Source organism: Cyprinodon tularosa, unplaced genomic scaffold (genome assembly GCF_016077235.1).
Source record: "Cyprinodon tularosa strain WSP-4 unplaced genomic scaffold, ASM1607723v1 ctg629, whole genome shotgun sequence".
In the NCBI taxonomy this organism is placed as follows: domain Eukaryota; kingdom Metazoa; phylum Chordata; class Actinopteri; order Cyprinodontiformes; family Cyprinodontidae; genus Cyprinodon; species Cyprinodon tularosa.
In genome coordinates, this window is record NW_024039373.1 from 142218 (window position 1) to 169760 (window position 27543).

At 39.2% G+C, this 27543-nt stretch overlaps 1 protein-coding gene across 4 annotated transcripts in view; it reads right to left on the bottom strand.

The window, feature by feature from the left end:
* The window catches only part of LOC119798518 (cholecystokinin receptor-like), a 59643-nt gene that overhangs the window by 14142 nt on the left and 17958 nt on the right, over positions 1 to 27543 (bottom strand). The window contains exons 2-5 of one of the 4 annotated variants that reach the window (XR_005282727.1): positions 18373 to 18624; positions 13722 to 13983; positions 12835 to 12962; positions 1070 to 1574 (exon numbers count right to left, since the gene is read on the bottom strand). Coding sequence is in view for 2 of the 4 variants with exons in the window: in XM_038308029.1 (XP_038163957.1) it covers positions 1030 to 1574; positions 12835 to 12962; positions 13722 to 13983; positions 18373 to 18624 (1187 nt within the window). In the remaining 2 variants the exon portion in view is untranslated. Of the gene's footprint in view, positions 1 to 217; positions 1575 to 12834; positions 12963 to 13721; positions 13984 to 18372; positions 18625 to 27543 lie in introns of those variants that run through there. The other 3 variants (XR_005282726.1, XM_038308028.1, XM_038308029.1) reach the window with 3 other exon arrangements.

A 27543-nucleotide genomic window follows, 5' to 3' on the forward strand; every position in this document is an offset into this window, starting at 1 on the left:
TATATGCTACCAGTGAGACAAGTATAACTAATTCGAGCTAAACAGACCCTCACCTCAAAGAAATCAAAAGTATCACATTTAAAGCTTATTTAGATTTTTTATCTTAAGTAGTATTTTGGTCATAAGTTTTTGACTTGTGTTCAAGTTTCAGGATAATAACCGATGTTGTGTCTAATATCGGAAATCAAAATACATGATGCATAAAACCTAAAAAAGGTTTAGGTATACTATTGTCTTTTATTGTATATGTTCATTGAAATGTGGCACAAATTGGGTTACGTGGGTTTTCTTTTTTTTCTCATAGTAGCAATAACAATAATATAATAACTTTAGAAAATCCTATGTTTACCATATTTTAACACAAGAAATTTACAATATAACATTTACATAATATATCATCGAAGCAGCAAAGTTGCACTGTATTCTGTTTTCCACCAGTGGAATATTGAGCCTACTTAATCATTTCCCATAAAAACACTTGATACAGTTTCCTAAGTCAACAGGTAAAACCCTTACAATACATTGCCAGTAATAAATGAGGCAGCTCAATACTAGACAAAAGCAGCATTGTCGTTTTTAGAAGCAGGCACTTACGCCACAAGTTAATTAAAATAACATCAACACAGAAATTTGCACAAATGACTATTAAACAGCTTTAATTGATCTCCTTTTTTAGCTATATAAATATGTATAAGCAATGGAGTGCCCGCTCTTATATATTATAACTTATTACTCCTGTCTGAGTCTAAAAAATATGAACTCACAACCGGCACAAAAATTAGAAAATCTGCCTTCGTTCACTCTTAAAAAAACTACATAAATACTTCTTTTGTGCTACTTTCATAGACCATGGAGGTGTTTACACTGGTTGACTAAATTTCACTTTGTAATTTTTACTTACAGTCAGGTGAAGCTTCCAGACTGGTTCATTACAGTATATGGGCTGTTTCTACTAATGATTTTCCCTAAGCGCATAGCACTGGCATGGAAACAAAGGATGTGGATATTATGTTGCTGTAGTAACTGTCTTCAGCAGGTTCCCATGGTACTGACTATGGTGTAACTGAACCTGGACATGGATGCCCCCGTTGCCATAACATCCTCCTCGTTCTCACGTGGTTCCCGCCGGCGGCAATGATGGCAGCAAGGAGCAAAGCAGCAGGAGAAAGTGCCGAACAGGGCCTTGCGGAAGCGTGTATTCATGAAGCAGTAGATTATTGGGTTGACACAAGCAGAGGTGTAACTCAGCAAATGGATGAATGCAATGGGTGTCCCTGAGAGGGTACTTTCAGCGGTGGCGTTATCAAAAGCCCGCCACGTGTTTACACAGTATAGAGGCATCCAGCAGAGAAAGAACAAAAAAACGATGACCACCAGCATTCGAATGACTCGCTTCTTGGCCTCCAGCTTGGCTCCAGATGCATTGCTGCGGGGTCTGTCAATCTTCATGGACTGGGTAGATGTAGACATGGTGGACATCTCCATTGAGCGTTGCCGTTTGACCTCATTAACATAGCAACCGTCTCCATCATCAGGATTACTAGACAAAGAGGAAGTCAGCCCATTCTTTACATCTACAGGGAAACAGCAGTGTAAAAGCTTTTAGTATTTTTATAACTGGTAATTGCAACAAAAGTAAATATTCAACATTTTTCAAAATGATTAGATTTATATGCAAAATAGGCTCTAATTTTATACGCATTAGAATGTTTCTACATAAAGAAAAAGTTACTCAAAATAGCTGCATTACTTTGAACTGGAATCAAGTAAAATCTTATCCATGCCCTTTACTGGTACTGGAAACCAGTAAAAGGTTTAGGGGCTGTACGCAGTACCAGAAAGACATGCTGCCTGTTATTTTGTGCCACCAACTTCAGTGCACAGTTGCTAATCTAATTATGCAATTTGACTGGTCTGCAGTGTTTTAATTTGCAAAAATCATGCACAAATCTGTCCTTCTGCATGCTTATCTCCATGTATTACTTTCAGAATTTTATTTCTTCCACCTCACAAGAGGTGATCCAAAACTTTCTTTAATTTCTACCAAACTAATCTCTATATTACATCCAGAATTAATATTATATTATCCTATTGTTTAATTTGGGATTTCCCAAATGAAAAAACCTTTGAATATTTCTCTAGTTCCTGTATTTATATCATTTCATTCATATTCATATAGGAGTTAAATATTTCCTTGTATTGTCACAAAATTGTCTTCTCTTAGCATTTTTTAAGCATTTTTAATAACATATTTTTTCAAATTAAGTTCTTGATTTTTATTGCTAAACCCATATGAGGTGATAAAAAAGAGCATATCATGGGTGAAACCATTATCACCTAGAACTATTTTTATCCTCAGGTTTTTAATCTGAATACCTGACTGAATATGTGAAAGTTTCTCCTAAATAGCCCTAAAATACACAAGGATTTTAAATTGTATAATGTGCAATATTATCTGTACTAAATACCGAAATTAACTATGTTTCACAGAAGATAGAATACCAGTAAAAACCCATTAATGTACAGGGAGAGCATAGAAATTCCATGCAGAAAGCCTCCAGGCCAGGATTTTCTTCAATAAAGTAATTACATATTTTAAATTGTAAGACACAGGTTGCATGTATTATTACAATTAAACTTTTTGATAAGTTTTCGGTCTTTGAGTTTGGATGTCCCCTCTCTTATAATCTCAATCTCAATTTTCTATCAGATGCAAGTTGGGTCTTGGCAATGTATTTTTCATACATTTGTGTAACTTAGGTTCTCTATTATTCCCAAGGGAAACAATTTAGTTTCCAGTCCAGTTCCCAACTGAGGAGCCCACTGTGGAGACCAACCCTTCAGTTTAGCTGAAGTTATTGAGCCATTGAGTTACTGAGCTCAATGTCTATGAGTTATAGTATGGGTTGGAGTGAAGCAACCTTTTTTTAATATATATGAATTTATGTAATCTCTCATTTTCATGGTTTTGGATCTGTTTTCATTTTCTTTTCGAATTTTCATTGGTTTATTTTCCATTTTGTGTATTTTTTTAGTTCTTACTTATTTCTTGTTTACCCTCTGTTGCCCCCTTGTGTCAGTCTCCTTCCCCTAGCTCCCTTCTAGATGCTTCCATCCACATCTGCTCCTTGTCAGCTCATTAGCCCAGTCTTTGTTCAGTCTCCCACTTATACTCTCCCTGTGCAGTTCCCCAGTGCCGATTTGTCATTGTTTCTTGATCCTCTTGTGTGTTTTCCCTGACATCTTCTATTTTTTGGTGTTAGATATTTTGTTGTTTTTGGATTTTGCCTCAGTTGCCACCTTTTTGAATTGTTAAATCTGCAAGAAACCACTTAAGTTTACATCTCTTCATCTGGGTCCTCCAAAACCTCCACTCAACCTGACACTTATCTGTGTTTTTAATAAAAAAAAATGTCTTAACCTTGAACAGCTTTTGAACGTTAAATCTCTAAATCTGTATTTCTACTGCAATCTTAAAGCTCTTTATCATCCACAAAGACCTTATTTTACTGATCATTTGAGTTTGATAAAGCTTATCAAAACTGATCATCTTGGAAATATAGGGAAAATCAATTACACAAGTGTTGCCTTGCAGGGACTGGGTTTCAATTTCAGCTGGGATTCTTTCTTCATTGATTTTGCATGTCCTCCCCATGCATGTGTGAATTCCAACTGGGTATTAAGGTTCCTCTCACAGTCAAAAAACATGTCTGTTAAGTTGACTGGTCTCTATCTTTCTGGTCGACTGGTCTCTCTCTACATCATCTAAGCAGTGTGTGTGTCTGTGTGTGTGTGATTGTTTTTTACTTTTTTGTCATCTGTTCCACTGTGTTCTTCTGTAATAAATTGGCGACCTATTCCCCAATGACCAATAGAGACAGACAACAGGTACACCCTGACGACTAATGGATGCACAGATGGATAGACAGATGAAGAAAAACAATCTCAAAATTTTACACTATTTTGTATTCAAAACAGGGATTTTCTCTAGCAGTTTGATCCTGATTGCCAAATTGCTCATTATGTTAAAATATACTTTAAGAAAAAGGTAGTCAAAATTTCAGCAATACTCCTTTTTTAGTGGCAGTACAGAATGTTTATTGTTGAACAAATGTTTTTTTCTACATTTTTTTTTAAATGCCCTTAAATGGTTATCATTATTTGTCCCCTTTTTCCTGTAGCCAGTAGATTGATCCCTGTGATGACACAGGCACCTATTTGTAGGTTTATTCTGAATGACTCATCGTTCTTTAAAAAGCAGTTTCTCAGCTTGATGGAGTAAAAATTGACTCACATTTCCTGCAAAAACACAGTAATCATCTTCAGGGGGATATTGAAACTTATCAGAAATATTTGATCATCCTATTATTCTTCCATAAAGGAAAAAGTCGAACAAAACATTTGTAGAGGCCCAGGGTTACATTTAACAAACATAAGATGGTTTCCTCTATAGGGTAGATGAATTGTCTTTCAAATACAATGAAAACACACATACTATTACACTATATTGTTCCTGTGTTCTTGTTTTATGTTTGATAAACTGTATTTTGTAAAGAAATTGAAAATTCAAAAATAATTGCAATGCCCAGGCCCACAGTTTAGAGAAAACTGAATTCTATAACTCAGTGCTTGTCTTGACTCTTGTCAAGTAAAACTGATTATATGCAGTTCATTCTGGCCTAATTGTTGGGAGCTGGAGAAATTCCACCTTTCTCCAGCAGAGTCCGCCGTGGATCCTCTGAGGGAGCCTCCTGCTCAGCTGCAGCTCATCAAGATCATCAGAGGATCCACTACTTAAGCTGTCTTCAGACCTTGCCTCAACGCCGCAGTGTTGTTCCAGTTGGTCAGCGCTTAAGCCTAGATCCTCAGTGTTACTCTATGACTTTTGAATCCAGCTTGGATTCTAACCCTTGTCTCTGTCTTCCAGGAAACCTGTGCCTCCTCTGTGAAAGCTCAGGAAGAGCTAACCTGCCGAGCCGACCCTCAGAGCCAAACCTGAAGAATCACAGAGAACTTCCAAGCAGCTCTGGACTAGAGCTGGGAAACCCTAAACCAAGGTCTGTTCATATTAGACGTGAGACGCTGAAGCAGCAAACGGACTCGGCTGATGAACTCTTCTCCAGATCCAACAGAGACCCTCCCAAAGCTAACCTCAAGAACCCTCAAGGTACAATCAGTAAACTTCAGGAAATCAAACCTCTGTTGGCAACGCTAACTGAACTGTCTCTCACGCAGACTCCGGTGAACCAGTATCCAGGCCCCGAACCTGAACCAGTACATTCTGTGTGCTTATGCATCAATAAACTTGTTAAACTTTCATCCCTGTGTCCGTCAGTGGTGTTCAGCATCATTGGGTCGCTTTTAGTGAACCCATCATGACAGAACACTGCGGCCAAACTCAAGACCCAGCAGATCACTACATCCGTCGACTAGAGGAACAGGCTGCCCAGATCCATGGACACGGCCTGGCTCTACGTGAGTTAAACACCCACATAGAAAGACAAAATCAAGCTTTTCAAAGCTATGCTAACTACGTGAACAGCGCTAATGCTGCATCGGTACAACAACCATTTCCGGGTCCAGTCCCTCCTCCTAGGTCACCAGCAGTGACGTCATCTGAGTTCCGTCCTAGTCTCCCAGAAAGATTTTCTGGTAACATGAAAGATTGCAAAGGATTTTTATTTCAATGTCGATTGATTTTTCAGAACTCCCCTGGCAGCTTTTCCACGGATTACAAGAAGATAACTTTCATTCTCTCACAGTTAACGGGAAGAGCCTTGGAATGGGCTCAGGCAAGATTCGCCGCTGACGATAGCTTAAACTGCTATTACTCTGATTTCATCTCTGAATTTACCCAGGTATTCAACCAGGAAACTGACCAAACTATAGACTCCAGAGCTCTTTTCAACCTAAAACAGGGAAACTCTTCGGTGGCTGAATTTTCCATTAACTTCCGGGTTAAAGCGGCAGCTTCCGGATGGAACCAAAGTGCTTTAAAGGGAGCCTTTTTCATGGCATTAAATGAGCACATTAAGGATGAGCTCGCAACCCTCGACGAACCAGCTACCCTCGAAGATCTAATTCGCCTCTCCATTAGATTGGATAATAGAATTCGTGCCAGAAACAGTTCAAAGAAGCAGGGTACACTTTCTTCTGCCTCACATAACGTGACTGTTTGTTCTTCCTCTACAGAGCAGCTGCCCATTCAGAGGCCTAAGTCCCAGTCTCTACCGTTGCCTATTCAGGCCTCTCATTTGAGCGAAAGGGATGTCGAACCCATGCAGGTGGGACACACTAGGCTCACTCCAGAGGAGAGGCAAAGGCGTTTTCTAAGCAAACTATGTATTTACTGTGGCGAGAGTGGACACTTCATCGCTTCCTGCCCGGCTAAATCAAAAGCCTGGGCCCGCCAGAAGATCTGATGAGTCTGGCGGGCCAGATAAACACTAAGAAATCTCCTCGACTGTTACTTCCTGCCACGTTGTTCTGTGCTAATCAAAACCTCTCTTTTTCTGCATTCATCGACTTGGGCTGTGAACGTAACCTAATCGATTCTAACCTCGTCCAGCAACTCCAAATTGAAACCATTCCTCTGATTCAGCCTCTCAGTGTATCCGCTATTGACGGATAAGATAAGACTCCATCAAGTTACCCATCAAACTCAGCCCCTCGAGCTACTTCTGTCAGGTAACCACCGAGAGACTATAACATTTTTTGTTTTTCCCTCCGCATGTTCCCCGCTGGTGCTCGGTTTCGAATGGTTGGAGAAGCATAATCCTCACATTAACTGGACTGAACGTCACCTGGAATCATGGTCCATCTCATGCCATGAAACATGCCTTCGTTCTGCTGCCCCCTTGGTGGGGTCTCCTAGAGGTGGGGGGGAGATGGACTCTCCTGACCTTTCTTCAGTTCCTTCTGAGTACCATGACCTAGCCCCTGTCTTCAGTAAGGTCAGTGCGACGTCCCTACCTCCACACAGACCATACGATTGCGCCATTGAACTTTTACCTGGTGCTCCTCTACCCAGCAGCAGATTGTATAATATTTCCAAGCCCGAAAGAGAAACCATGGAAAAATACATCAACGAATCATTAGCTGCTGGAATAATCCGTCCATCTTCCTCTCCATTGGGCGCCGGGTTTTTCTTCGTGGGGAAGAAGGATGGTTCCCTGAGACCTTGTATTGATTATCGAGGTTTGAATCAGATTACAGTTAAGAACAAATACCCACTTCCTCTCCTTGCCTCTGCGTTTGAACCTGTACAGGGAGCTACGGTGTTTTCTAAACTGGATTTAAGAAACGCTTATCATCTCCTTAGGATCCGTGAAGGCGACGAATGGAAAACAGCCTTCAAAACACCCTTGGGCCAATTCGAATATCTAGTAATGCCCTTTGGTCTAACTAACGCTCCAGCCTGCTTCCAGGCCCTCGTAAATGATGTTCTCAGAGACTTTCTCAATGTATTTGTTTTCGTGTACATTGACGACATTCTCATTTACTCCAAGAACCTCGATGAACACAAGAAACATGTCCGCCTTGTTTTGCAGAGACTGCTGGAGAACAAGCTGTTCGTGAAAGCCGAGAAGTGCGAATTTCATCGACCTTCAGTCACCTTTTTGGGGTTTGTGCTCGAGGGCGGCCAGCTAAAACCATCTGAGGACAAGATTAAGGCTGTATTAGACTGGCCAGTTCCAGAGAACCGCAAACAGCTACAAAGGTTTTTAGGTTTTGCTAACTTCTATCGTCGGTTTATCAGAAACTACAGCCAGACCGCCCTTCCATTAACTTCTCTGACCTCTGTCAAACGCATTTTTCAGTGGACTCCTGAGGCTCAAGCAGCGTTTGATAAATTAAAATCCTTGTTTTCCAGAGCACCTGTGCTTATGCAACCTGACCCAGCGAAGCAGTTTATTCTTGAGGTGGATGCTTCAGATTCTGGTGTTGGAGCAGTCCTATCCCAGAGACTAGATTCAGATCAAAAGATACACCCTTGTGCTTTCTTCTCCCATAGACTTTCTTCTGCAGAGCAAAATTACGATGTGGGTGACCGAGAGCTTCTGGCCATTAAACTGGCGTTGGAAAAATGGAGACATTGGCTGGAAGGAGCTGAGCATCCGGTTCTTGTATGGACTGACCACAAGAACCTGGCTTACATCCAGTCAACCAAACAGGCTAATCCTCGCCAATCCAGGTGGTCAATTTTCTTCTCTCGGTTCAATCTCATCATCTCCTACAGACCCGGATCCAAAAATGTCAAGCCCGATTCTCTCTCTCGTCTCTACTCCGTCGATCATCCCGAGACACCTGAACCTGTTCTTCCGGCTTCCTGCACAGTGGGGGTGGTCAACTGGGAAATAACTGACCTCATTAACTCAGCCCTGGCCACTGAACCCGATCCAGGTAACGGTCCCACTAACCGAACCTCTGTTCCATCTTCCGTCAGGTCCCGTCTCATCCATTGGATGCACGCCGCCAAGTTCTCTGCTCATCCAGGAGTCAGCAGAACTGTAGCCCTCATCTCAAGACGCTTCTGGTGGCCCACTCTCCATAGGGACGTCAAGGAGTATGTGTTGGCTTGCCCCACATGTGCCCGTAACAAAGCCTCACACCAACCTCCTTCTGGCCTGCGTCAGCCGCTTCCTGTTCCCTCGCGTCCTTGGTCCCATATAGCCATTGATTTTGTCACCGGTCTCCCTGTCTCTCGAGGTATGTCCACCATATTCACCATTGTTGACCGTTTCTCGAAGTCCTGCCATCTTATTCCCCTTAGAAAACTTCCCACGGCCTTCCAGACAGCCCAGCTCCTTATCAAGCATGTTTTCCGGCTACACGGCATTCCCCAAGAGATCCTCTCGGACAGAGGCCCTCAGTTCATTTCCCAGCTCTGGAAGGCTTTCTGTTCTGCCCTCGGCTGCAAACCCTCTCTCACCTCTGGTTACCACCCCCAATCTAATGGTCAGACTGAGAGAATGAACCAGCAGTTGGAGTCAACCCTTCGCTGCCTCACTTCAAACAATCCCGTGGACTGGAGCCAATTTCTCCCTTGGGTAGAATACGCACACAACTCCCTCAGATCTGCATCCACCGGACAATCCCCGTTCCAGGTTAGTCTCGGCTATCAACCACCTCTTTTCCCCAAAGACGAGAGAGAGATTTCGGTCCAGTCCGTAAACCAACACATCCGCCGTTGCCAAAGAATCTGGAGAGAAACCATCGCCACCCTCAACCGGTCAACAGAGTCCAGTAAACGTTTCGCCGACGCCAGGAGACGCCCCGCCCCCGAGTACACTGAGGGCCAGGAGGTATGGCTGTCCACTCGAGACATTCCCCTCAAGGGGATGTCTCGAAAGCTCTCTCCTAGGTTCATCGGGCCCTACAAGATCACTCGAGTCATCAACCCCTCAGCCGTTCGTCTCCAACTACCTCAGTCCCTCCGAATCCACCCTACCTTTCAAGTGTCCCAAGTCAAGCCTGTCTCTTCGAGCCCTCTGTGCCCACCGTCCGACTCCCCACCACCCGCCCTGGAGGTCGATGGTCATCCGGCCTTCACTGTCCGTCGCATTGTGGACTCCCGTCGACGAGGTCGCAGATGGCAGTACCTCGTCGACTGGGAGGGCTACGGACCGGAGGATCGCCAGTGGGTTCCGGGCTCGTACATCCTCGATCCTGCCCTTATCGAGGAGTACGAGTGTTCCTGCCCATCAACCTCTTCCGGACCGCCAAGGGGCGGTCGTTGAGGGGGGGGGTACTGTTGGGAGCTGGAGAAATTCCACCTTTCTCCAGCAGAGTCCGCCGTGGATCCTCTGAGGGAGCCTCCTGCTCAGCTGCAGCTCATCAAGATCATCAGAGGATCCACTACTTAAGCTGTCTTCAGACCTTGCCTCAACGCCGCAGTGTTGTTCCAGTTGGTCAGCGCTTAAGCCTAGATCCTCAGTGTTACTCTATGACTTTTGAATCCAGCTTGGATTCTAACCCTTGTCTCTGTCCACAGAGAACTTCCAAGCAGCTCTGGACTAGAGCTGGGAAACCCTAAACCAAGGTCTGTTCATATTAGACGTGAGACGCTGAAGCAGCAAACGGACTCGGCTGATGAACTCTTCTCCAGATCCAACAGAGACCCTCCCAAAGCTAACCTCAAGAACCCTCAAGGTACAATCAGTAAACTTCAGGAAATCAAACCTCTGTTGGCAACGCAAACCGAACTGTCTCTCACGCAGACTCCGGTGAACAAGTATCCAGGCCCCGAACCTGAACCAGTACATTCTGTGTGCTTATGCATCAATAAACTTGTTAAACTTTCATCCCTGTGTCCGTCAGTGGTGTTCTGCATTCTTGGGTCGCTTTTAGTGAACCCATCATGATACTAATTTTGTTGCCCCACAAATAAATATTGAAGTAGTATTCAAGAAAGGGGATGGCATCCCCCTTCTTAAAAAAATCTTAAAAATAATCCCCCTTCTTAAATGACCATCCCCCCACACCAACCCCTGTGACATTGTATTACTGAATGTGTAAAATTTCTAGTATATATCATTAGTAATGGCAGTAACATCGCCCTTTCAACATTTAGCGGGCTGTGGGCCTATGAGTAGCCTGAGCAAAATAAATAAAATCAAATAAGTGTCCTACCATGACTATGAAGCTGATCCCAGGGGGAAATTAGTCCCTAACTATGTAGGCGCAGTGATAGCCATGCCAGTCCAGGGACTGACTGTAGTTCTACTTTAAGGTGCCATGGTCAAGGTCAATGACCGGCGTACCTGACATGTAACAAACATACCATACATACTGCTTTAGGTTAATAGAATATATTAATGTGTCATCCCCTTTAAAGCAAGGCTTCCTGTGTAGCAAAAATCAGGAGTCTGAAACGTGCTTGAGAGGAAAGGCAGTGTATACAAGGTGCTGTGATGTGGATAAATTGTGATTTTTAAAATTTTTAGTTACTTTAAGTTACTTTCAAAGAGGAAGTCTCAGATAAAGGTAAAGGCCTTCTCTATGACCTTAGTTAAAAAAAATCTGTGATTCTGATTTTACATTGTTCTGACAATACTGCATATACTTATGATAAAACTAAATTGATTCTCTTTTACCAATTTTGTAAAATGTCTCTTATTGTGAGCACTGTTGTTTCTGTATTAAGAATTAAGAATTGATAAAGGTCTTGAGAAAAAGCAGAAATACATGTAATATGAAATGCAGCCATATAAAGCGGACGCACAACGAGGACAAACTAAGGTTGTAAGAAGATCTGGTTATATCGACACACAAAAATAATAATCAATAAATTATGATAATAGTAAAATTTGTGATTGTTAAATGTTAAGACTGTTCATATAAGAAGGGAATGATTAGGAAGTGGTTGATGTTTAGACTGGGCTGGTTGTAGGGTGACCGGCAGACCAAATATAGCCTGCATGGCCTGGACAATGAGCCTGGAAATTCAAAGTCCCTAAAAGGTACTATAGTGTCCTATTGGTCAAGAAGATGGATTCCTGTTTATGTATAGGTTTAAAGGAACATGTTTTTGCCAATCTGGTCAAATCTGCATCTCGGCTGCAACACTCCTGCTTAGATCCTTGATCACAGAACACAGGCAGGGGGGCCTGCTCCCCAGCTCAACCACATCACCTGAGGAATAGCCAAAGGGAAAGACGAATAACCAGACCTCTGATGGAATGAAGAAAGAAGAAACGAAAGCCTGGCCAGGGGGCAATGATGTTATTTTTTCAGGGACCATGATGAGCTAGAAAGAGAATCTGCCCAGTTCCAAGAAGAAAAAAGAAGAAGTTATATCTGGCCACGGGACGAAGGTGTGTATTTTCAGGGTTAGTATAGGAATACAAGCCTAGTGATCACTTGAAGAAGTTTCTCATAAAGATTTGGGGATATGTAGGGTCCATGATGTCCAGAATGAAGGATAAATGTCCAGTCCAGCCAAGGGATGAAGATTTTATATTTTTCAGGGTTAGAATAGGAATACATCACCAGCAGAACATTTAGGAAAAAGAGAGGGATCTGAAGAGCCCAGAAAGAAAAAGAAGATTGATCAGACCAGACCAGGAGCGATGCTTCAAAGATGTTCTGTAGAAATTATAGGGAAAGCAGTTACATTATCCGAGGACAACAGGACAAGTCTAATTACAAAGAAGCAAAAAACTATCCACCAAACTAAAATGCTCTTATATGTTTTGCTTAGTCTTCCATTGTATCCTCCTACTAATAATTACATTAAGTCAGACTCTGAGAAAGCTGTACTTAACTAATGTGAAATAAATATACTACATTTGGAAAAATCATCTAATAGATAAAAAGATGATATGTTATAATCTATTAGGTTTTCTGGAAAATCTGAATTTTATCTATATGTTTCTTAAAACAAAAAAACAGTTTGTAAACAGGTTTGTTGTTTTTATTACGGGTATTAACTTTGAATTGCCAGAAAATTTAACCTAAGAGGAAACCTTTTAAAAGAGATTGAGTAAGTTGTAGCTTAACAAATGGCGTAAACTTGCTTAGGCATGTAAGGTAAAGTATTTTCATTTTATCTTTTGTAAAATAATGTTTTAACCCCCATTTTACATCCTCTTGTGAACAATCATGTTTAGAAACTATATATTAAACTTGGAATAACATGGTGTGTGAAGCACAATTAAATGTTTTTTCAAATAAATATCCACTTTACTGAATCTCAGCTATTTGGAATTTTGATTTTATTATCAGACATTTTGACCTAAAACGTTACATTTTTTTCTTTAACATTAAGCCATTTATTTTTCAGTTCATTTTAAAAGATTTCTAACAAATATGTTGCGCATTAAAATACATTACCAGTGGAGTCTTTTTTAAGGCCGGTCTCAAATTGGATGCCTCTATAAAGTTCCCTAGAGATCAGTCCATAAGCGACAATCATAACAACTCCTGGAATTGCGAACAGCACAAGCAGAAGTAACACATACCTACAAAAGACAAATTTAAAAGTTAGACAAACAACTAAGAAAGTAGGAAAAGGAAAAGACAGACTCTTATACCATTTTATAGTAGACAAATATAAAAACTGTCATCTACATCTTAATTGGAAACAAATAACACATCTAATTTTAAGCAACTCATCTGCTGCTCTTGCAAGAGCTACAACCACACAGAAAATTCCACTTAATAAAGAGTTGTTTGCTTTTATTGAAGTGGTAATAGGCATTTATAATTTATAATTACATCTCATTACTTCTCCCAATATTGTAAACCCCAATGGAGTGCCAAAATCCCCATCTGCATGCACCTGCATGCCTGCGTGTTGTAATTACCCTCTCATTTTGTGTTTCTTGTCTACCATACTTATTGCAGTTCCTCTAAACAAATTCAACACAACAGAACATGGACCACTGTAACTGGAATTGAAGTAAAATATTGGAACCATTTGTGTTATCGTAAACCAAATACATGAAGATGGACCAATGGGCCTGCCTGTTAACATTTTGTTTTAAGTATAATGGATCATAATAGAATATGTCATCTTAGATATGTATCTGCTTTAACACACCTGAATCAAATAATACAGTCATTAGCAGGACTGATAGGCATAATTTGTCTGCATACTAAGGAAGTAATTTAATCCTTTGATTCAGGTATGTTAGACTAGAGATGTATCCAAAAATTGCAGGACATCGGCCCTCGAGGACTTGAGTTTGACACCCCTCGTTTAGACCAATAACACTCACCAGGTCTGCTCCGCTGTTGCAAGGGGCCACTTGTGGCGGCATTGGTGTGCAGTGGTGTTATCAGGGCGTTTAAATGGTCTGAGGTGACTGATAATTGGGTAGGGGATCATGATGATGAAGGCCAGTACCCATGTAGCAGCAATCACCCGATATGCATGGGAACGGGTCTGCCATGCCCGTGACTTCAGAGGCTTGCAGATGGCACTGTAGCGCTCAATGGCTATGGCAACCAGGTTAAAAGTGGAAATGCTCACTGAGGTGCCTGTTGGAGAAAAAAAAAGATGTTGTATAAAAAGCTGAGAAAATTAGCATTTTACCACAGGTGATCAAATGTCATCACCTTTTCATAAGGCAATAAAACAACTATAATATAAGACTAAGAATAGGGCTCAGACTTACAAAGAGTCAGAAGAAAAAAAATTATTAATTTTGAAATATCTGTCAACACAACCAGGCTCAGTGTTGTGCAGCCACTGATGAAGGAAAGAGAGTGACAATGTAAAAAATTTAGTAGATATTCGAATGCCATGTTGAAGAACATCATGCTGCTGAACTGCTGGTGATATGATCTTCCATCTTCTGTCTCAAAGGACAAGACAGGAAATTACTCTTTACCTCGCTTATCCATGTCCTCTGTGACAATATAAGCTTTATGTTTAGGATAGGGAGGTGGAACCATGGTGGTGGCAGGGAGGCTCAGGGAAAAAAAAAATACCCAAAGGTGCTTCTTATTGTTTACACCTCAAAATGAAGGTTAACAGCTTCAGTGGATAATTAGAAAAATGTCTCTATTAGGCTTTATTTTGCTCTCTGGGGTCTGTTTCAGAAAGAAGTTTTAGAAGTTGTCTTAACCTGAAAACAGTGAAACTCAGATTTTTCCGTTTCACAGAGAGTGTTTCCTCAACCTGTTTCAGTCACCATAGTAACATTCTCCCCAAAGCTACTGTAACCTGGTCAGTAGCAGTTCTACGAGTTTACTTCTTCAGTAAACACGGAGTGTCTTCTATCTCCTCTCCCTACAGCCAATTGCGTTGTTTTATTTCCTGATTTAGTACAATTTTTGTCATAGTTTTGTGCATAAAAAAAATTCTATGGGACTGATAGCCTCTTATAACGGCCATTTATTTGGATGATAATATCCGAAGGGCGGCTGCAAACAGCCACTGCTGCCAAAATATTTCACCTAAATAGGTACATTGATCTTCTACCATTCGAGAAATAATCCCGTAATATTTTCACGGTAACAACATTTTGATATGTACTAGTTTTACTGAATATGTATTCCTGATATCTGAAACATGTTTTCTTAGTCTAAAGGAAATGCCAACCTAAGTCAAACAAAATGCACAGGTTCTCTTTGGGTTCTCCGTCTTCCTTCCACAATCCAAAACACGACTGTTAGGTTAACTGGCAACATTGGATTGTCCTAAGGTGTGAGTGTTTCTGTGCATGGTTGTATGTCTCTCCGTGTGTCTGTGTTGCCCTGCGACAAAATGGCACCCTGTCCAGGGTGTACCCTGCATCACTCTCATTGGCTGCTGTAGATAGAAACCAACCCCAACATGACCCTGGCAGAATAAGTGGGAGAATATGGATGGATTATATGCTATCTCTTCATAAAATGTTGTCGGTAAATTAAGTAGAATAGCCTGAACCATACCATAACTAAGTTGTGATATTGTTTTTCTATTAATACTTATAGACTCTTACTTATATAACTACTCACTGAGTTTGCAAAACTAGAAGCACAAACACTGCTTTGCACAGGTACAATTCACTGCATAGCAACTTTTTTTTGTGAAACTGTAAACACAACTCATTGCTTTTCACTCAATTTCCAAATTATCAACAATAGGGGTACTTTGGTCCACAACTGGTTTACAGATCACCCACTCCTCACTGCACTCAACCTCCCCCCACATTCTCCATTCTTGAATTCAATCAAAGAGTTCTTCTCTACCTGGCGCTGAAAGGTCTTTGACCATCGTCCCCATCAATGCTTAGCCCTTTTACAGGCAATGAATGACACATGTGGGTATATTAGCCAGGCATCATGTCAGGCCTGAAAACAGCATTCCAGGAGATATTTTCCCTTGTGCTTTGGACAAAGAGGACATCGTGATGTTGAGAAAGTCTTTTGGCCTGACCCAGAGAGGCGACAAGATGTCGACTGATTTTTTTTTTTTTCTCTGTGATTTTGTGTCTGACTTAGGAAAAAAAAAAACGTGTTTGTTTGGATATGTTTAAACACCAATAGTTGAAGTTTGGATCCCTGTATGTTTATGGAACTTTGACAAAAGTATGACCTTGAAATGATGTAGGCTTCCTTGTGCATATAGAAAGCCATAGCCAGATGTATTTTTTATTTATACCATCAGTGTGTAGTTGGCATATTGAGTGCTTATTAACATGATGGCTTGTGTTAACTGTTTGATACAAAAATAAAAGTTTTATGAAGTTTAACGTGTGCTGAGGAATTTCAGCATTTCATTAATTTGCAGCCATAATTTAAATTGTTTATTTTGAAGACAGTGTAATATTTTCTACATCAGTCTAATCACATTATAGTTGGAGGTATTTGTTGGCACTCATTACCCAGTGTTAATGCAGTTGATTTATGCTATAACAGCTGCCGTTTCTTTGCTTTGCTGTGACAGGTGAAGTTGTAGTGTAATATGATTTACAGTAACATTTCTGCTGCTTAGATGGGTCTTCACCACCAGCTGTTGCCTTATTAGAATATTCTCAATGATAGATTTAATGCCAACACATCTAGATGGCTGGAACTCAGCCACTCTGTGCTTTGAGTAGTTGACTTTGGTCAGTGTAACAAGCTTTCACAACCAAATACATCAAAGCCTTAGTCAAAAGACCCAAACCTGGCATAGTTCCAGCACTCATCTCCACAAGCAGTGGCCAGGGAATTTATTTTTTGTTTTATGGGAGAACAGACAAATCTACAGCTCTGATTATTAAAAATACTCTAAGTTTATATGAAGCCACCATAACAGACCTGAATAGATTCTCTTCTAGATTATCTTCTATATTGTAATTGTAAAGACAGTCTATCTCTATTTAAGAAGCTTTTGGGTAATTGATTAAATGTCTTAAGGGAATTAAAAAGTATAATTGCACTGCAAAAAATCTAAATCTAGATAAGTCATTTTTCTTAAAATAAGTGCATTTGTTCTTGAATTGAGGAGCTAAAAGAGACATTCTGCTAATGGAAAAAGACAATTTACACTTAAAATAAGAAAACACAATTGCATTGTCTTATTTCAAGTGCATATTACCTAATTATCTTATTTTAAGACTAAAAATACTCATTCCATTGGCAAACTATCTCATTTACCTGCTCAAATTAAGGGTAAATTCACTTAATTTAAGAAATTTTTTACTTATTTCTAGATCGTTTTTGCAGTGTGCTTTCTATTTCATTACTTTTGCCAACAGAATGTGATTGTCATATGTGCATCACTCATTTTTCAGCTTTATCAACCCTCACAGAAAATGTATTTAAGGGCCAGAAAGATTTATATAAAAAATAAATATTTTCCATTAGGAAAGCAATTAGAATTTTAAGAGAAAATATGTGTATACTTCAGTTAAAGATACCTTGTATGTCTCTTATCTCAAGTTAACTTTTTGTATTTTCCCAAAGAAAAACAATGAATGGTTTGAGGTTATTTTAGAGTAGGGTTGTCAAAAGTATCGATACTCAAAAAAACTATTGATACTGAAACGTTGTATCCGGATACAATACTCATTTTCAAAAAGTATCGATACAGTGCTACCACCAGTGGCACCTAAACCTTCATTTATCTAAAGTGCAGAACAGAGGAAAATGCACTTTCTGAACACTGTGTAATTGAATAATTCTGTGCACTTTTCAGTTTCACACTTTTTTGTAACAGGTGCAGCTAATTATTTTTGTTTCTTAACCGGTTTGGCTAGTGTCATTATGTGTGCAAAGCATAGCCAAGGAAGGAACACTTAATTTTAATTTTGTAAGTTTTTTATCAAGCTTGCTTAATATTGTGCACAGCATACAACCTCAAAATATTGTTCTTATTGTTTATTATATTTATTTATTTATTGTATTTTATTTTTAATGAAAATATTTCTGTTGAATTTTGGAGTCTTTGTTTTTATCCTTGTGGTATCGAAAATGGTATCGAGTATCGAATATTTTCCTTAGTATCGGTATCGAGTTGAAAAGTTTAGTATCGTGACAACCCTATTTTATAGGTCAATAAAATTTGTTTTTTTCTTAGTTGAACAGGACAAAATTGCCTCCTATATGATGTTTTGCAAAATACATGCAGGTTATACAATTGCTTTGTTTTTAACCTTCGTGTGGACAGACCAGATTGCTAGACAATAGTTGTAACATTGCACCATCAGGTTCCCCCATTTGAGCTGTGGATCTCTGCAGCTCTTATTGAATTTAATGGATGCTTATTTGATTAATCACAGTTGGTGTAGGTCAGGGTCAATGCAATGACAGAAGTTAAACAGTTAAACCAGAATGTGTGGGTGTGTGAGTTTTAATCAGATCCTATGACTAAAATAAAGACTTAGACAACACACAGAAATTCCCCCATCTAACCCCCAACAGTAGACCCATTCCCCCAGTGCTTTTGTTACTCACCCATGAGATAGGCCACTATCTTGCACATCAAAGCCCCAAAAATGAAGTCTTTGAGAATGCTGGGGATCAAGTTGAAAGGCATGCAGAATATGGCCATCATCAGGTCACTCATGGCAAGTGACAACAGGAAGGTGTTGGTGACAGTGCGCATGCGCTTGTTGAACGTGAGCACCACGATAATCAGTAGGTTGCCAAATACACTCGAAAAGAAGATAAGCGAGTAGAGCAGGATGCGGAGTGTGTGGTCCTCCCCTGTTCAAGAAGAACACAGGAAATTAAAAAGTGCAGGTCTTTGTCCCTTTGAAAAAAATATCTGTTATGATTTACACTTTTATGTTCAATTTCTTAGTGAAAAACCTGACGTGTAACTTAGCAGCTTCCAATTTCTTTTTCTTTGTGAGGGTGGAAATTAATAGCTTTTATTTATTACCCAGATAAGTTGTTGCAAAGACACATTTTGATTGGTAGCTGCAATATTACTCCACATAGAAATGATGTAACACAAAGTTATTTTGAAATGACAAATCATGGACATGCCACCAACAAATATATCACTAAAACAGTATTCACTAAAATTTCTCCATGAGGCTGGATGGGAATTTCTAATAGAGGCTGTCAGAGGAGATCCCATGTCTCTTTACTACTTTATCAGTAAAAAAATATGAAAATATTCTGGTAACATGAAGCCCTGAACTTAATCAGATTTTTAATGTGTCATAGTCAAAGCAATCTGCTTCCAGGCTTGATTTGTACTGTAGTTTCTTGACTTAAAAAAAAAGAAAAGAATGCAGCTGTCAACATTTAGCCTTTGCTTTGGGTGTACAGCTCAAGGTTTGAAACTTAAGGGCAGAAATACTCTTTCTCAAAGATTATGTCTGAAATGTACATTTAAAAAAGCATATTACGTATGAAATGCTCTAATAATTAAATTTCTCTTTGGTTATTATGCCATGTTGTCAGCATCTCTTTTTTGTGTAGTTTCTTTGCATAAAGTGATATTGAGTAATTTAAATTCGAATTTAAAAGTTAAATAATTTCAGTAAGTCTGTAAGCAAAGTATCAAACGACATATAGACTAACTAAAAACAGACATTTTCAGGTGTTTATTTCTTTTCATTGTGATGATTTTGTAGTAAAAGCTAATGAAAACACAACATTAAGTAGAATATTACATCACAAACATAAAAGGAAAAAAATATTACAGAAAGGTCAGATATATAAGACATAGGAGAATCCTCCATGCAGAAAAATAACGTGTAAAGAAAGCGAAGAAGGAAGGCCTGAAAACAAATCCCTGTGGGATGCCAGTGTTGAGGATCAGATGGGTAGATGGGAATCTCAGCACCTGGACCCTGTTAGTGAGGAAGTTAATGATCTAGGAGCAAAGCAATGCAGATATACCAAGTTTGTAGAGTATCAGGACCAGCATGCTCTCCTCTGTTCTTCATGCTGCATCCCAGGCAAAGGCAGTCTCACTCCCAGCTCATTAAAAATTGACACATAGTAACGCCCTCAGAGGGTCAGATACTGACACAACGCGTTTACCCTTCTCATCATTCACTGACATGCTAGGTGTATGGTAGGTTGAGGAAGGAACTTGCAAAATATTACATAATCTTCAATCTGAACAATCTGAAATAAGCCAAATTTTTTGTCGCAGGTCACTTGCATCCTGTCATGCACGCTGTTTGTCAATACGTAGCACTAGGGGTACCCCCGCAGCATCAGTATGTGACACACAGGGGGCTTGATCAAGTAAATATTTGATGAGTTGGGATGAGAATGTGCTGCAAGTTGTCCAGGCAGCATATAGAATGGTACAACAGCAGAACACCAAGCTGTTCCCAGAATAAAAACTCGATTTCAAAGAGAAGTTGTAGAGCGATCTGGAGATTAGGGTGATGGATATAAGTCCTTTTAAGCTTGAAGATTAGAGTTTATGATAACAGATGAAATGTTGAAAAATTGTATTGGGAATATGCAAGAAGATTGTTCATTAATGTGATACACATTTGATTGCTATAGTGCCATCAAAAGCTTTTTCTTCAAATTTTGAAAATTACATTTTTAGTGGCAATGTAAGTGTAATGTTACAGTCATCTCTAATCATTGTTTATTGTCCTACCATGTTTTGTAAGGTTCCAGGGTCATTTCCTGTTAAAAAAAAAAAACAACAACAGTTGGGCGTGCTTTGGTGGCGTAGTTGTTAGCGCACACGACCCATGTATGGGGGCCTCAGTCCTTGGTGCGGATTTGAATCCGGCCTATGGTTCTCTCCCCCTCTCTCATCCCCCTTTCCTGTCAGCCTACTGTTCATAAAAAAACGAGCCACTAGTGTCGTTAAATACTGGAAGAAAAAAAAGTCGGTAGTTTGAATGATGATTTTACATCTTGTGAAATCAATTGAAGGAACTGTGCTATCTTGCATGTACTTGGCCACTTTGAGTCCCTGCTGCCATCGACTCATTAAACGGAGAACAAATGCAACTGTTTTTAAATATGGATGACAAAAAAATCGCCACAAATGCACCTCAAACTCCAACACAGACTACTTTATATTTTTAACGTTTATTTAAATGTATCTATTTCCTCTTTAAGTACTGATGCAACTGCTAGTTAAACATTAGCCTTAGCAGTGCCCTTTTTTTTCTCATATCCAAACCAAGTTATAGCTTGACAAATTTCCCATAAATTATGGCATTGCTTTCTAAAATTCTAATTGAAGATTTTATTGCATTTTTTTTTTTTGTTTCTGGAGAGAAATAAACACAATTTATTGTCTTTTAAAATGAAGATGTTGAGTTGAGTTGTAAAAAACCTTTTACTGATTTACTATAACCAAATAACTGAATCCAAATGAAGACCACTGGATAGAATAAATTTATTTAAAAACAAGAAGAATGGAAAATAGAAGAAAGCACCTATGTTATAATTGCCTGGGGAAACATTTTCTCTTTCATTTATTCATCAATTTAATGCACTTTTATAAAATCATCAGAAAACAACTATTGATGTGGAAATCATTTAGAGACTCTTTCAATAGTTATTTTCTATGCCTGAGTTACCATATGAACTGATTAGTAACTGCAATCTGTGCTCTTTCAGAGCCATTTGCCATCCTAAGCTTTTATGATTTATGAGTTTCCATTTTGACAAGTCATTATTTAGGGAAAAAAAATATTTAAAAGTTAAGGTGGCCTCTCCCTTGGACACAAATAATGAAAATATATAAAGAAAGAAAAAGGGAGTCAAGGGACCATTACTGCATCATATCTTCTAAAGACTATGTTATTTGCCTTTACTCTGCAGCTTTCTTGGGCACCCTTTCAAAGGGTTACCCACCATTTCTGTATCCAGAGGAATAAGATGTCTTTGTGTGTTCCACATCTACTGGACAACAAACACATAACAGATATAAGCTTTAATCCTCACAGCTGTGGAGGAGCACATACAGGGATACAATTCCAACATTCCCACAATTTGCAGCAAGTAAATGACCTTTTCTGCAATCTGAAAATTTCACAAGCCTTTAAATGTATGGCTACCAGCAACTTTATTCTGTTGGCTTGCATCAAACAGGAATACAGTAGCAGCCACTGGAGTTACCCCCTCTTGCATATTTGTTTACTCTGACTCCACCCTTTCACAGAATTACAGGGTCTGACCAGGAGGTGATGCTTCTCTTTAGATCTTAATGTCCAGAAATTATGACAGGAAGAACATTTTAGTACAAACATTGATGTTTAAAAAGGAATTATAGAGGACCAGCCAAGGGCCCATCAAGGAAAGTGGAAAAAGTTTAAATGGCTACTACCGTACATATTATTTGCAGTTATGGTCAACAATTATAGTTTAGTTAGAAAGTATGCTGTCTTTTACAATGCAGACAAATCTTCACAAATCTTTTGCTTGCAACTGGCAAAAGCGCAGTTTTATTACTTCAATCCTTAAACTTTAGATATAATAAAAGATTTTTCATCTGAATCTAATACAATTAATTATTTTTTTCTATTAAATTGACCAAGTGTGGGTTGATCCATATTTAATGTAATACTTACAATCCTTCCTCATTGACAGGCAGCAGCTGGTTAGCCATGATAAAACCTACTCCCCTGTGATGGCAGCTACTTGTGGCGCTGTACAAAGACGTGTTAGCTATCCACCACTGCTTGGCCTTTACTCTAATGACTCTGTAACAACAGTGCCACTAATAGCAAATGTGGAAAGCAGGGGATTTATCTGAACTCCTCTCCTCTCCTCTGGCAACTGGCAACCTCTCAGTCTTCATCATCACCATCTCAGCAGAGCAAACAACACCCTTGCTCATTGCTTTGACACATTTTCCCCACCCTTTTGGAAAACAGTTAACACAGATGTCATTCAGGAAGTCCAAACTCCATTACTTTAGCAAAGGTAGCCAAACAGACACCATATCTTCACATCTCTCATAGACTTCTTGATCGGTATGAAATAACTGAAGCTGTTTTACACTTCTTAACACAACTTTTTTTATTTCCAATCAGTCTGTATGGCTTTGAAGGTGATATGTTTTGTTTTCTTCTTTGCAAGCATGGATTGTCTAGACAGATGAGAGTCAGAGTTAGAGGTAGAGGGCTCAGGGGAAAAGGAGTCAGGGAAAGAGAAGTCTGTGTGTGAACTGGAGGTGTAGCTTGATGATACAGTAAATCATGGCCTTTCACTTAAAGAGGCTAGACAAAGAGTCCAACCTCTTCTCAACAGAAACACGGTTGGATCAATTGAAAGTTTTTTGACTGGAGAACAGGTAATGTTGCTATACAGTATGTGCAGATATAGCTGTAGTGAGATACTGTATCTCATGCAATTCTTTCCACATTTTATGTATTCTTTATAGGACTGAAAGGCTACAGGTTGGTGGTTTTAGACACAGAACTTTGAATGCTGAGGAGGCGGCAGCCATTGGTTCAGGTAAATAATGTCATTAGGCTGCTTGAAATCCAGGCAGCAGCGTTGTAGATCTCGGCGTATTTAGTAAAGTATACTGTGAGCATGATGCTGTGAAGCAGATCAATATACGGAGAATTTGCAGTACTATACTTTTATGCCCTGGCATATAATGCACTTACTGTCAACTGCAGTTACTTTTATGTAATTGTGATTTTGCTTTCTTTTTTCTTTAGCCAATCATAGAGCTTAAAGCTAATTGGGCACATCATGTTTTAATTTATGTTGATGAAGTCAGCTTCCACCTCTGTAGAGGTGACATAGGAGGTATCTCATTGGCCATAGGGCCACTATTACAGTTCCAGGACAGAAGGGGGCCAACATAACTATGTGCGCTGCTATTTCCAATGACTGCGTAGTCTGTCATATTCATGCAGTTGGCCCCTTACAATACTGAGCGCCTCGTTATATTCCTTAACACCCTGCATGACAGGCTCATTCCGCCTCAGGAAGGAGGGCTGTTGAATCATAAGTCACATGTGTTTGAAATTTTGAATGCTGCTTAAACACCAGTGCTTTAGTGGGTTTCTGTGCTTGTTTATGAATGTGCATCCAATGTGCATAACAGTGTAACATATGTTTTAGTGGGTAAAAATATGTTTGCAAATTGTGCTTAAATAGGTTAAAGTACTTAAGTTAAAACTAAAATCTGTTAAAGGCTAAAACCTGTTATTAGGATTACTGAGTCAATACAACATGATATAGAGTCAATTAAATCTTGTTCATGGCTTTTTTAAAAATCAACAAAACAGCTGCTGAGTTTATATAAACAAGTATTTTATGTTTTTTGTCTATGAAATATTTGTCCCAAATTAATATATATACTTTTTTTTTTAGTTATAAAGTAAGGTGCTTAAGCAAAGGTTTTGTCAGGGCTCCAGTCTGTGTGATTGTTTTAGTCTCCCTTCCACCAACAGGAGGCGCCTGGTTCTGGTCCGCCTCCTCACACACCTGCTGATGGTTACCTCGTTAACGGAGTGCTCTTAAGCTGCTGATTGCCACTACCTCGATGCCAGAGTGTTTGCCAGTTTTGGGTACTCTAGCCAAGCTGAGTTTTTGCTGAGTAAGACTGAGTTCTTGTCCACCTGAGTTTTAACTTTGTTTTTTGTCTTTGCCTCTCGGCAGGAAGTCATCCTGCAAACTGGACATTTCGGACCTTCACTCCCTGGAGGGATCAACTGAGCCTCAAACTGAGCTGGGGATTCAGACAGGAGGTTTGGATCCACTTTCCCTGAGAGGACGTTGAGTTTACTCTCTGAGCAAGGGAATCATCTACACTATGACCCAAATACCGCAGGAAATCTGAGTGGTAGTCAGTTTCTCCTTACACCTACAACCCACCTAGTTCTGGGTAAACCCTGTTCCGCCCTCCACCGAATCAGACTAACACTGGAAAACAGCACACAGATTGGAGTCAAAGATTCTATAACTTCTTTGGAAACGTGAGTCAACAACCAGATCCTCTTCTCCAAATGCACAAATGAAATTTCCCACTGAGCCTGAACTAATCGGGGGTGTTCAACACTAGTAACCTGTTCAGCATTAATGCTACTGTTACTAACCCAAGAGCTGCTCTGCTGGTGGCAGTGGGTATGCCACATCATACAAGGACTCGGCTGATAAGATCAAGAGTGAGTTTAAGGAGACTACTAACGTGGGCCAAACACACAAAGAACTGAAACTCAAGAGAGTCTGCAGGTTGACCACGGATTGGGTAAGGTATTTTTCAACTAATTTCTGGCTAGTTCAATACAACACTACAATAACTGTATCAATGTGAAACAATCTAACCGTCATGAGACCAAATTACTTTAAGTAATAAATATTCTGAAAAACCTATACAGAGCAGTCCTATTAGCAACAGCCGTTGCTGGTCCTACAGCTTGTTGCAACCTGCTGTCAGCATTTTTTTTTTTTTTTCTAACTACTCATGTACCCAACCTACTGTACTTTCTTACCTCTGGAATGCACTGCATGCCTTTGTTGTTCCCTCTGTCTTACTGCTTGACAAAATCTCATTTTCTATGATTTTCAGGAATTTCATAAACAATACACTACAGTTATTTATACAAAACATAAAAGTAAAAAAATATTACTGTTATCTTTATTTTGAATGTCAGAAAAGAATTTGCAGCTCCCTATGTTTTCTTTTCCATGAAAAGTGGGTCGAGTGGCTCTTTGAGTGTTAAAAGCTGCTGAATGTGTGTCAAGAAGCAATAATCTTTCTCCACAGTCAGTCATATTAGTCAAAATAGTTGTAACATTAAACCACACTGTATAACTTTACAAACCTTAGTGATGACATCAATAGCCTGGGTTCTATAGATTCTACGTACAACCATTAATTAATGTTGCCCTTTGGTGAAAAACTAAATATATGAAATATCTTAGGAATGTATAAGACATTAACTTTTCAGCGAAACACCTGGCTATCACTTGTGCACTTGACATAGTTCTTCTCACATATGCCTTCCTATAAATTACTTAATTTCATCTCCTGAATAATATACTCAAATTAATCTATACAGAACCTGGCTGTAACATTCTGTAAATACAGGATGTAGTTTCAAATTAATATAATAACAAAATGCTTGAAACAGTCTTTATCACTCCCACTCAAAATGTTCTGTTTTCATTGTCCTATTTTCTTCATTTAATTAATAGATGGAAGTCAGTAAGTTCTTTGTTATCATATCGTTATACTTAGAGCGAACTTTATTACTGAAACTGTATTGCTTATAGTTGAATAAAGTTAATTACTTTCCAAAACACATTTATGGCTACCTACCAAAATCACAATTTATGATGGTCTGTTGGTTCAAAATAAGAAAGAAAAAATAGTAAAAGCAATTTATTGTAGAGACAGAGCTATTTTGACACTTGTGTCTTGAAATTGACTATTTTACAATGTATTTACAAAAGGCCTAATACATAAACTAGAACAAGACTGTTTTATAACCAAAGAAAACTACAAGGACACACATTTTGCATGCAAATGCTGATTAGGGCCCTTAAACTTAGGTGTTTTTGTGCCTGCACTAAAGCATCTTACCAGGGGCTTAGCCTCCCCACATATAGGGTCCTATCTACATGCTATATAATAATAGGCATGACTGAAACTATTTCTAAGACATTTACAGCCTAAAAAATGAAACAATATTGCATGTGAAGCATTTTATATTTGTTATTTCTTCCACTTTTTTTGTTTCTATCTATATGTGGCAGGTTTAGTCTAATAATGTCATCATTAATTAACAATTTCTATCAGATTAAGACAATGTTTAGTCAAAGGGAAAATGTGTCTTAAATGTATTATTATTTGAAATTCAAATGAAGAAAAAAAATACAGTAAATCTAAATATTTTCCTATGGCTTGTGCAAACATAACTAATCCTGTAGCTAACCAACATTGATTCACTATAATCACCTGAGATATACATTCATGCCTTGTGCACAGCTGGCTCTGAAGCATAATCTGCACACTTATTATCCACCAGCTTGTCAGAAAGCCCTATACCATTCAAATAAAACAAAATATTCTAGCACGGTTTATTCATAAAAACTAAACAGACAAATGAATTGCAACATTTAGCTCTTATATTTGGTTTTCAGTAAATCAGCATAGAAAAGAAAATCAGCTTTCAAATGTTTTTGTATCAGTTGCAAGCTTAGTGAAGGATTTAGCCTTAGGCTGGTCGGAAAAAAGTCAGCAAGTCAGTCTTTTGCTGTCTCTTTCTACATCCCTCCCTCCCTCCCTCTACACATACACACATGCACAGACATCTACTGACATGTGGCTTCACCATCTGTCACACAACCTCCTCTGCAAATATACAGCTCTAATATGGTGAATGTGCTGCTGGTAGAACATCAGGGTTACTCCACTGAAGCAGGCAGGGCAATGGCAGCAACTTAAAATATTTCTTTTGTGCGTCTAGACAGGAGTGCAGGCACAATCCATGGGTACATAAGGAAAACACACAGACAGATGATTGACAAAAGAGAGAGAGCGCAACAGTCTGTTTCGGTTGTGCCACTCTTCAGTCAGACTGATAAAATATGTTAAACTGGCTTCTGATTAATCAAAGCAATTAGCTTTTCCTGCGTGATTGATGATAACTCCCTCAGCACATTTACCCATTCCTTCAGGCAAAAAGTCCTCAAAGCTCTTGTTCTGATGATGTGTAA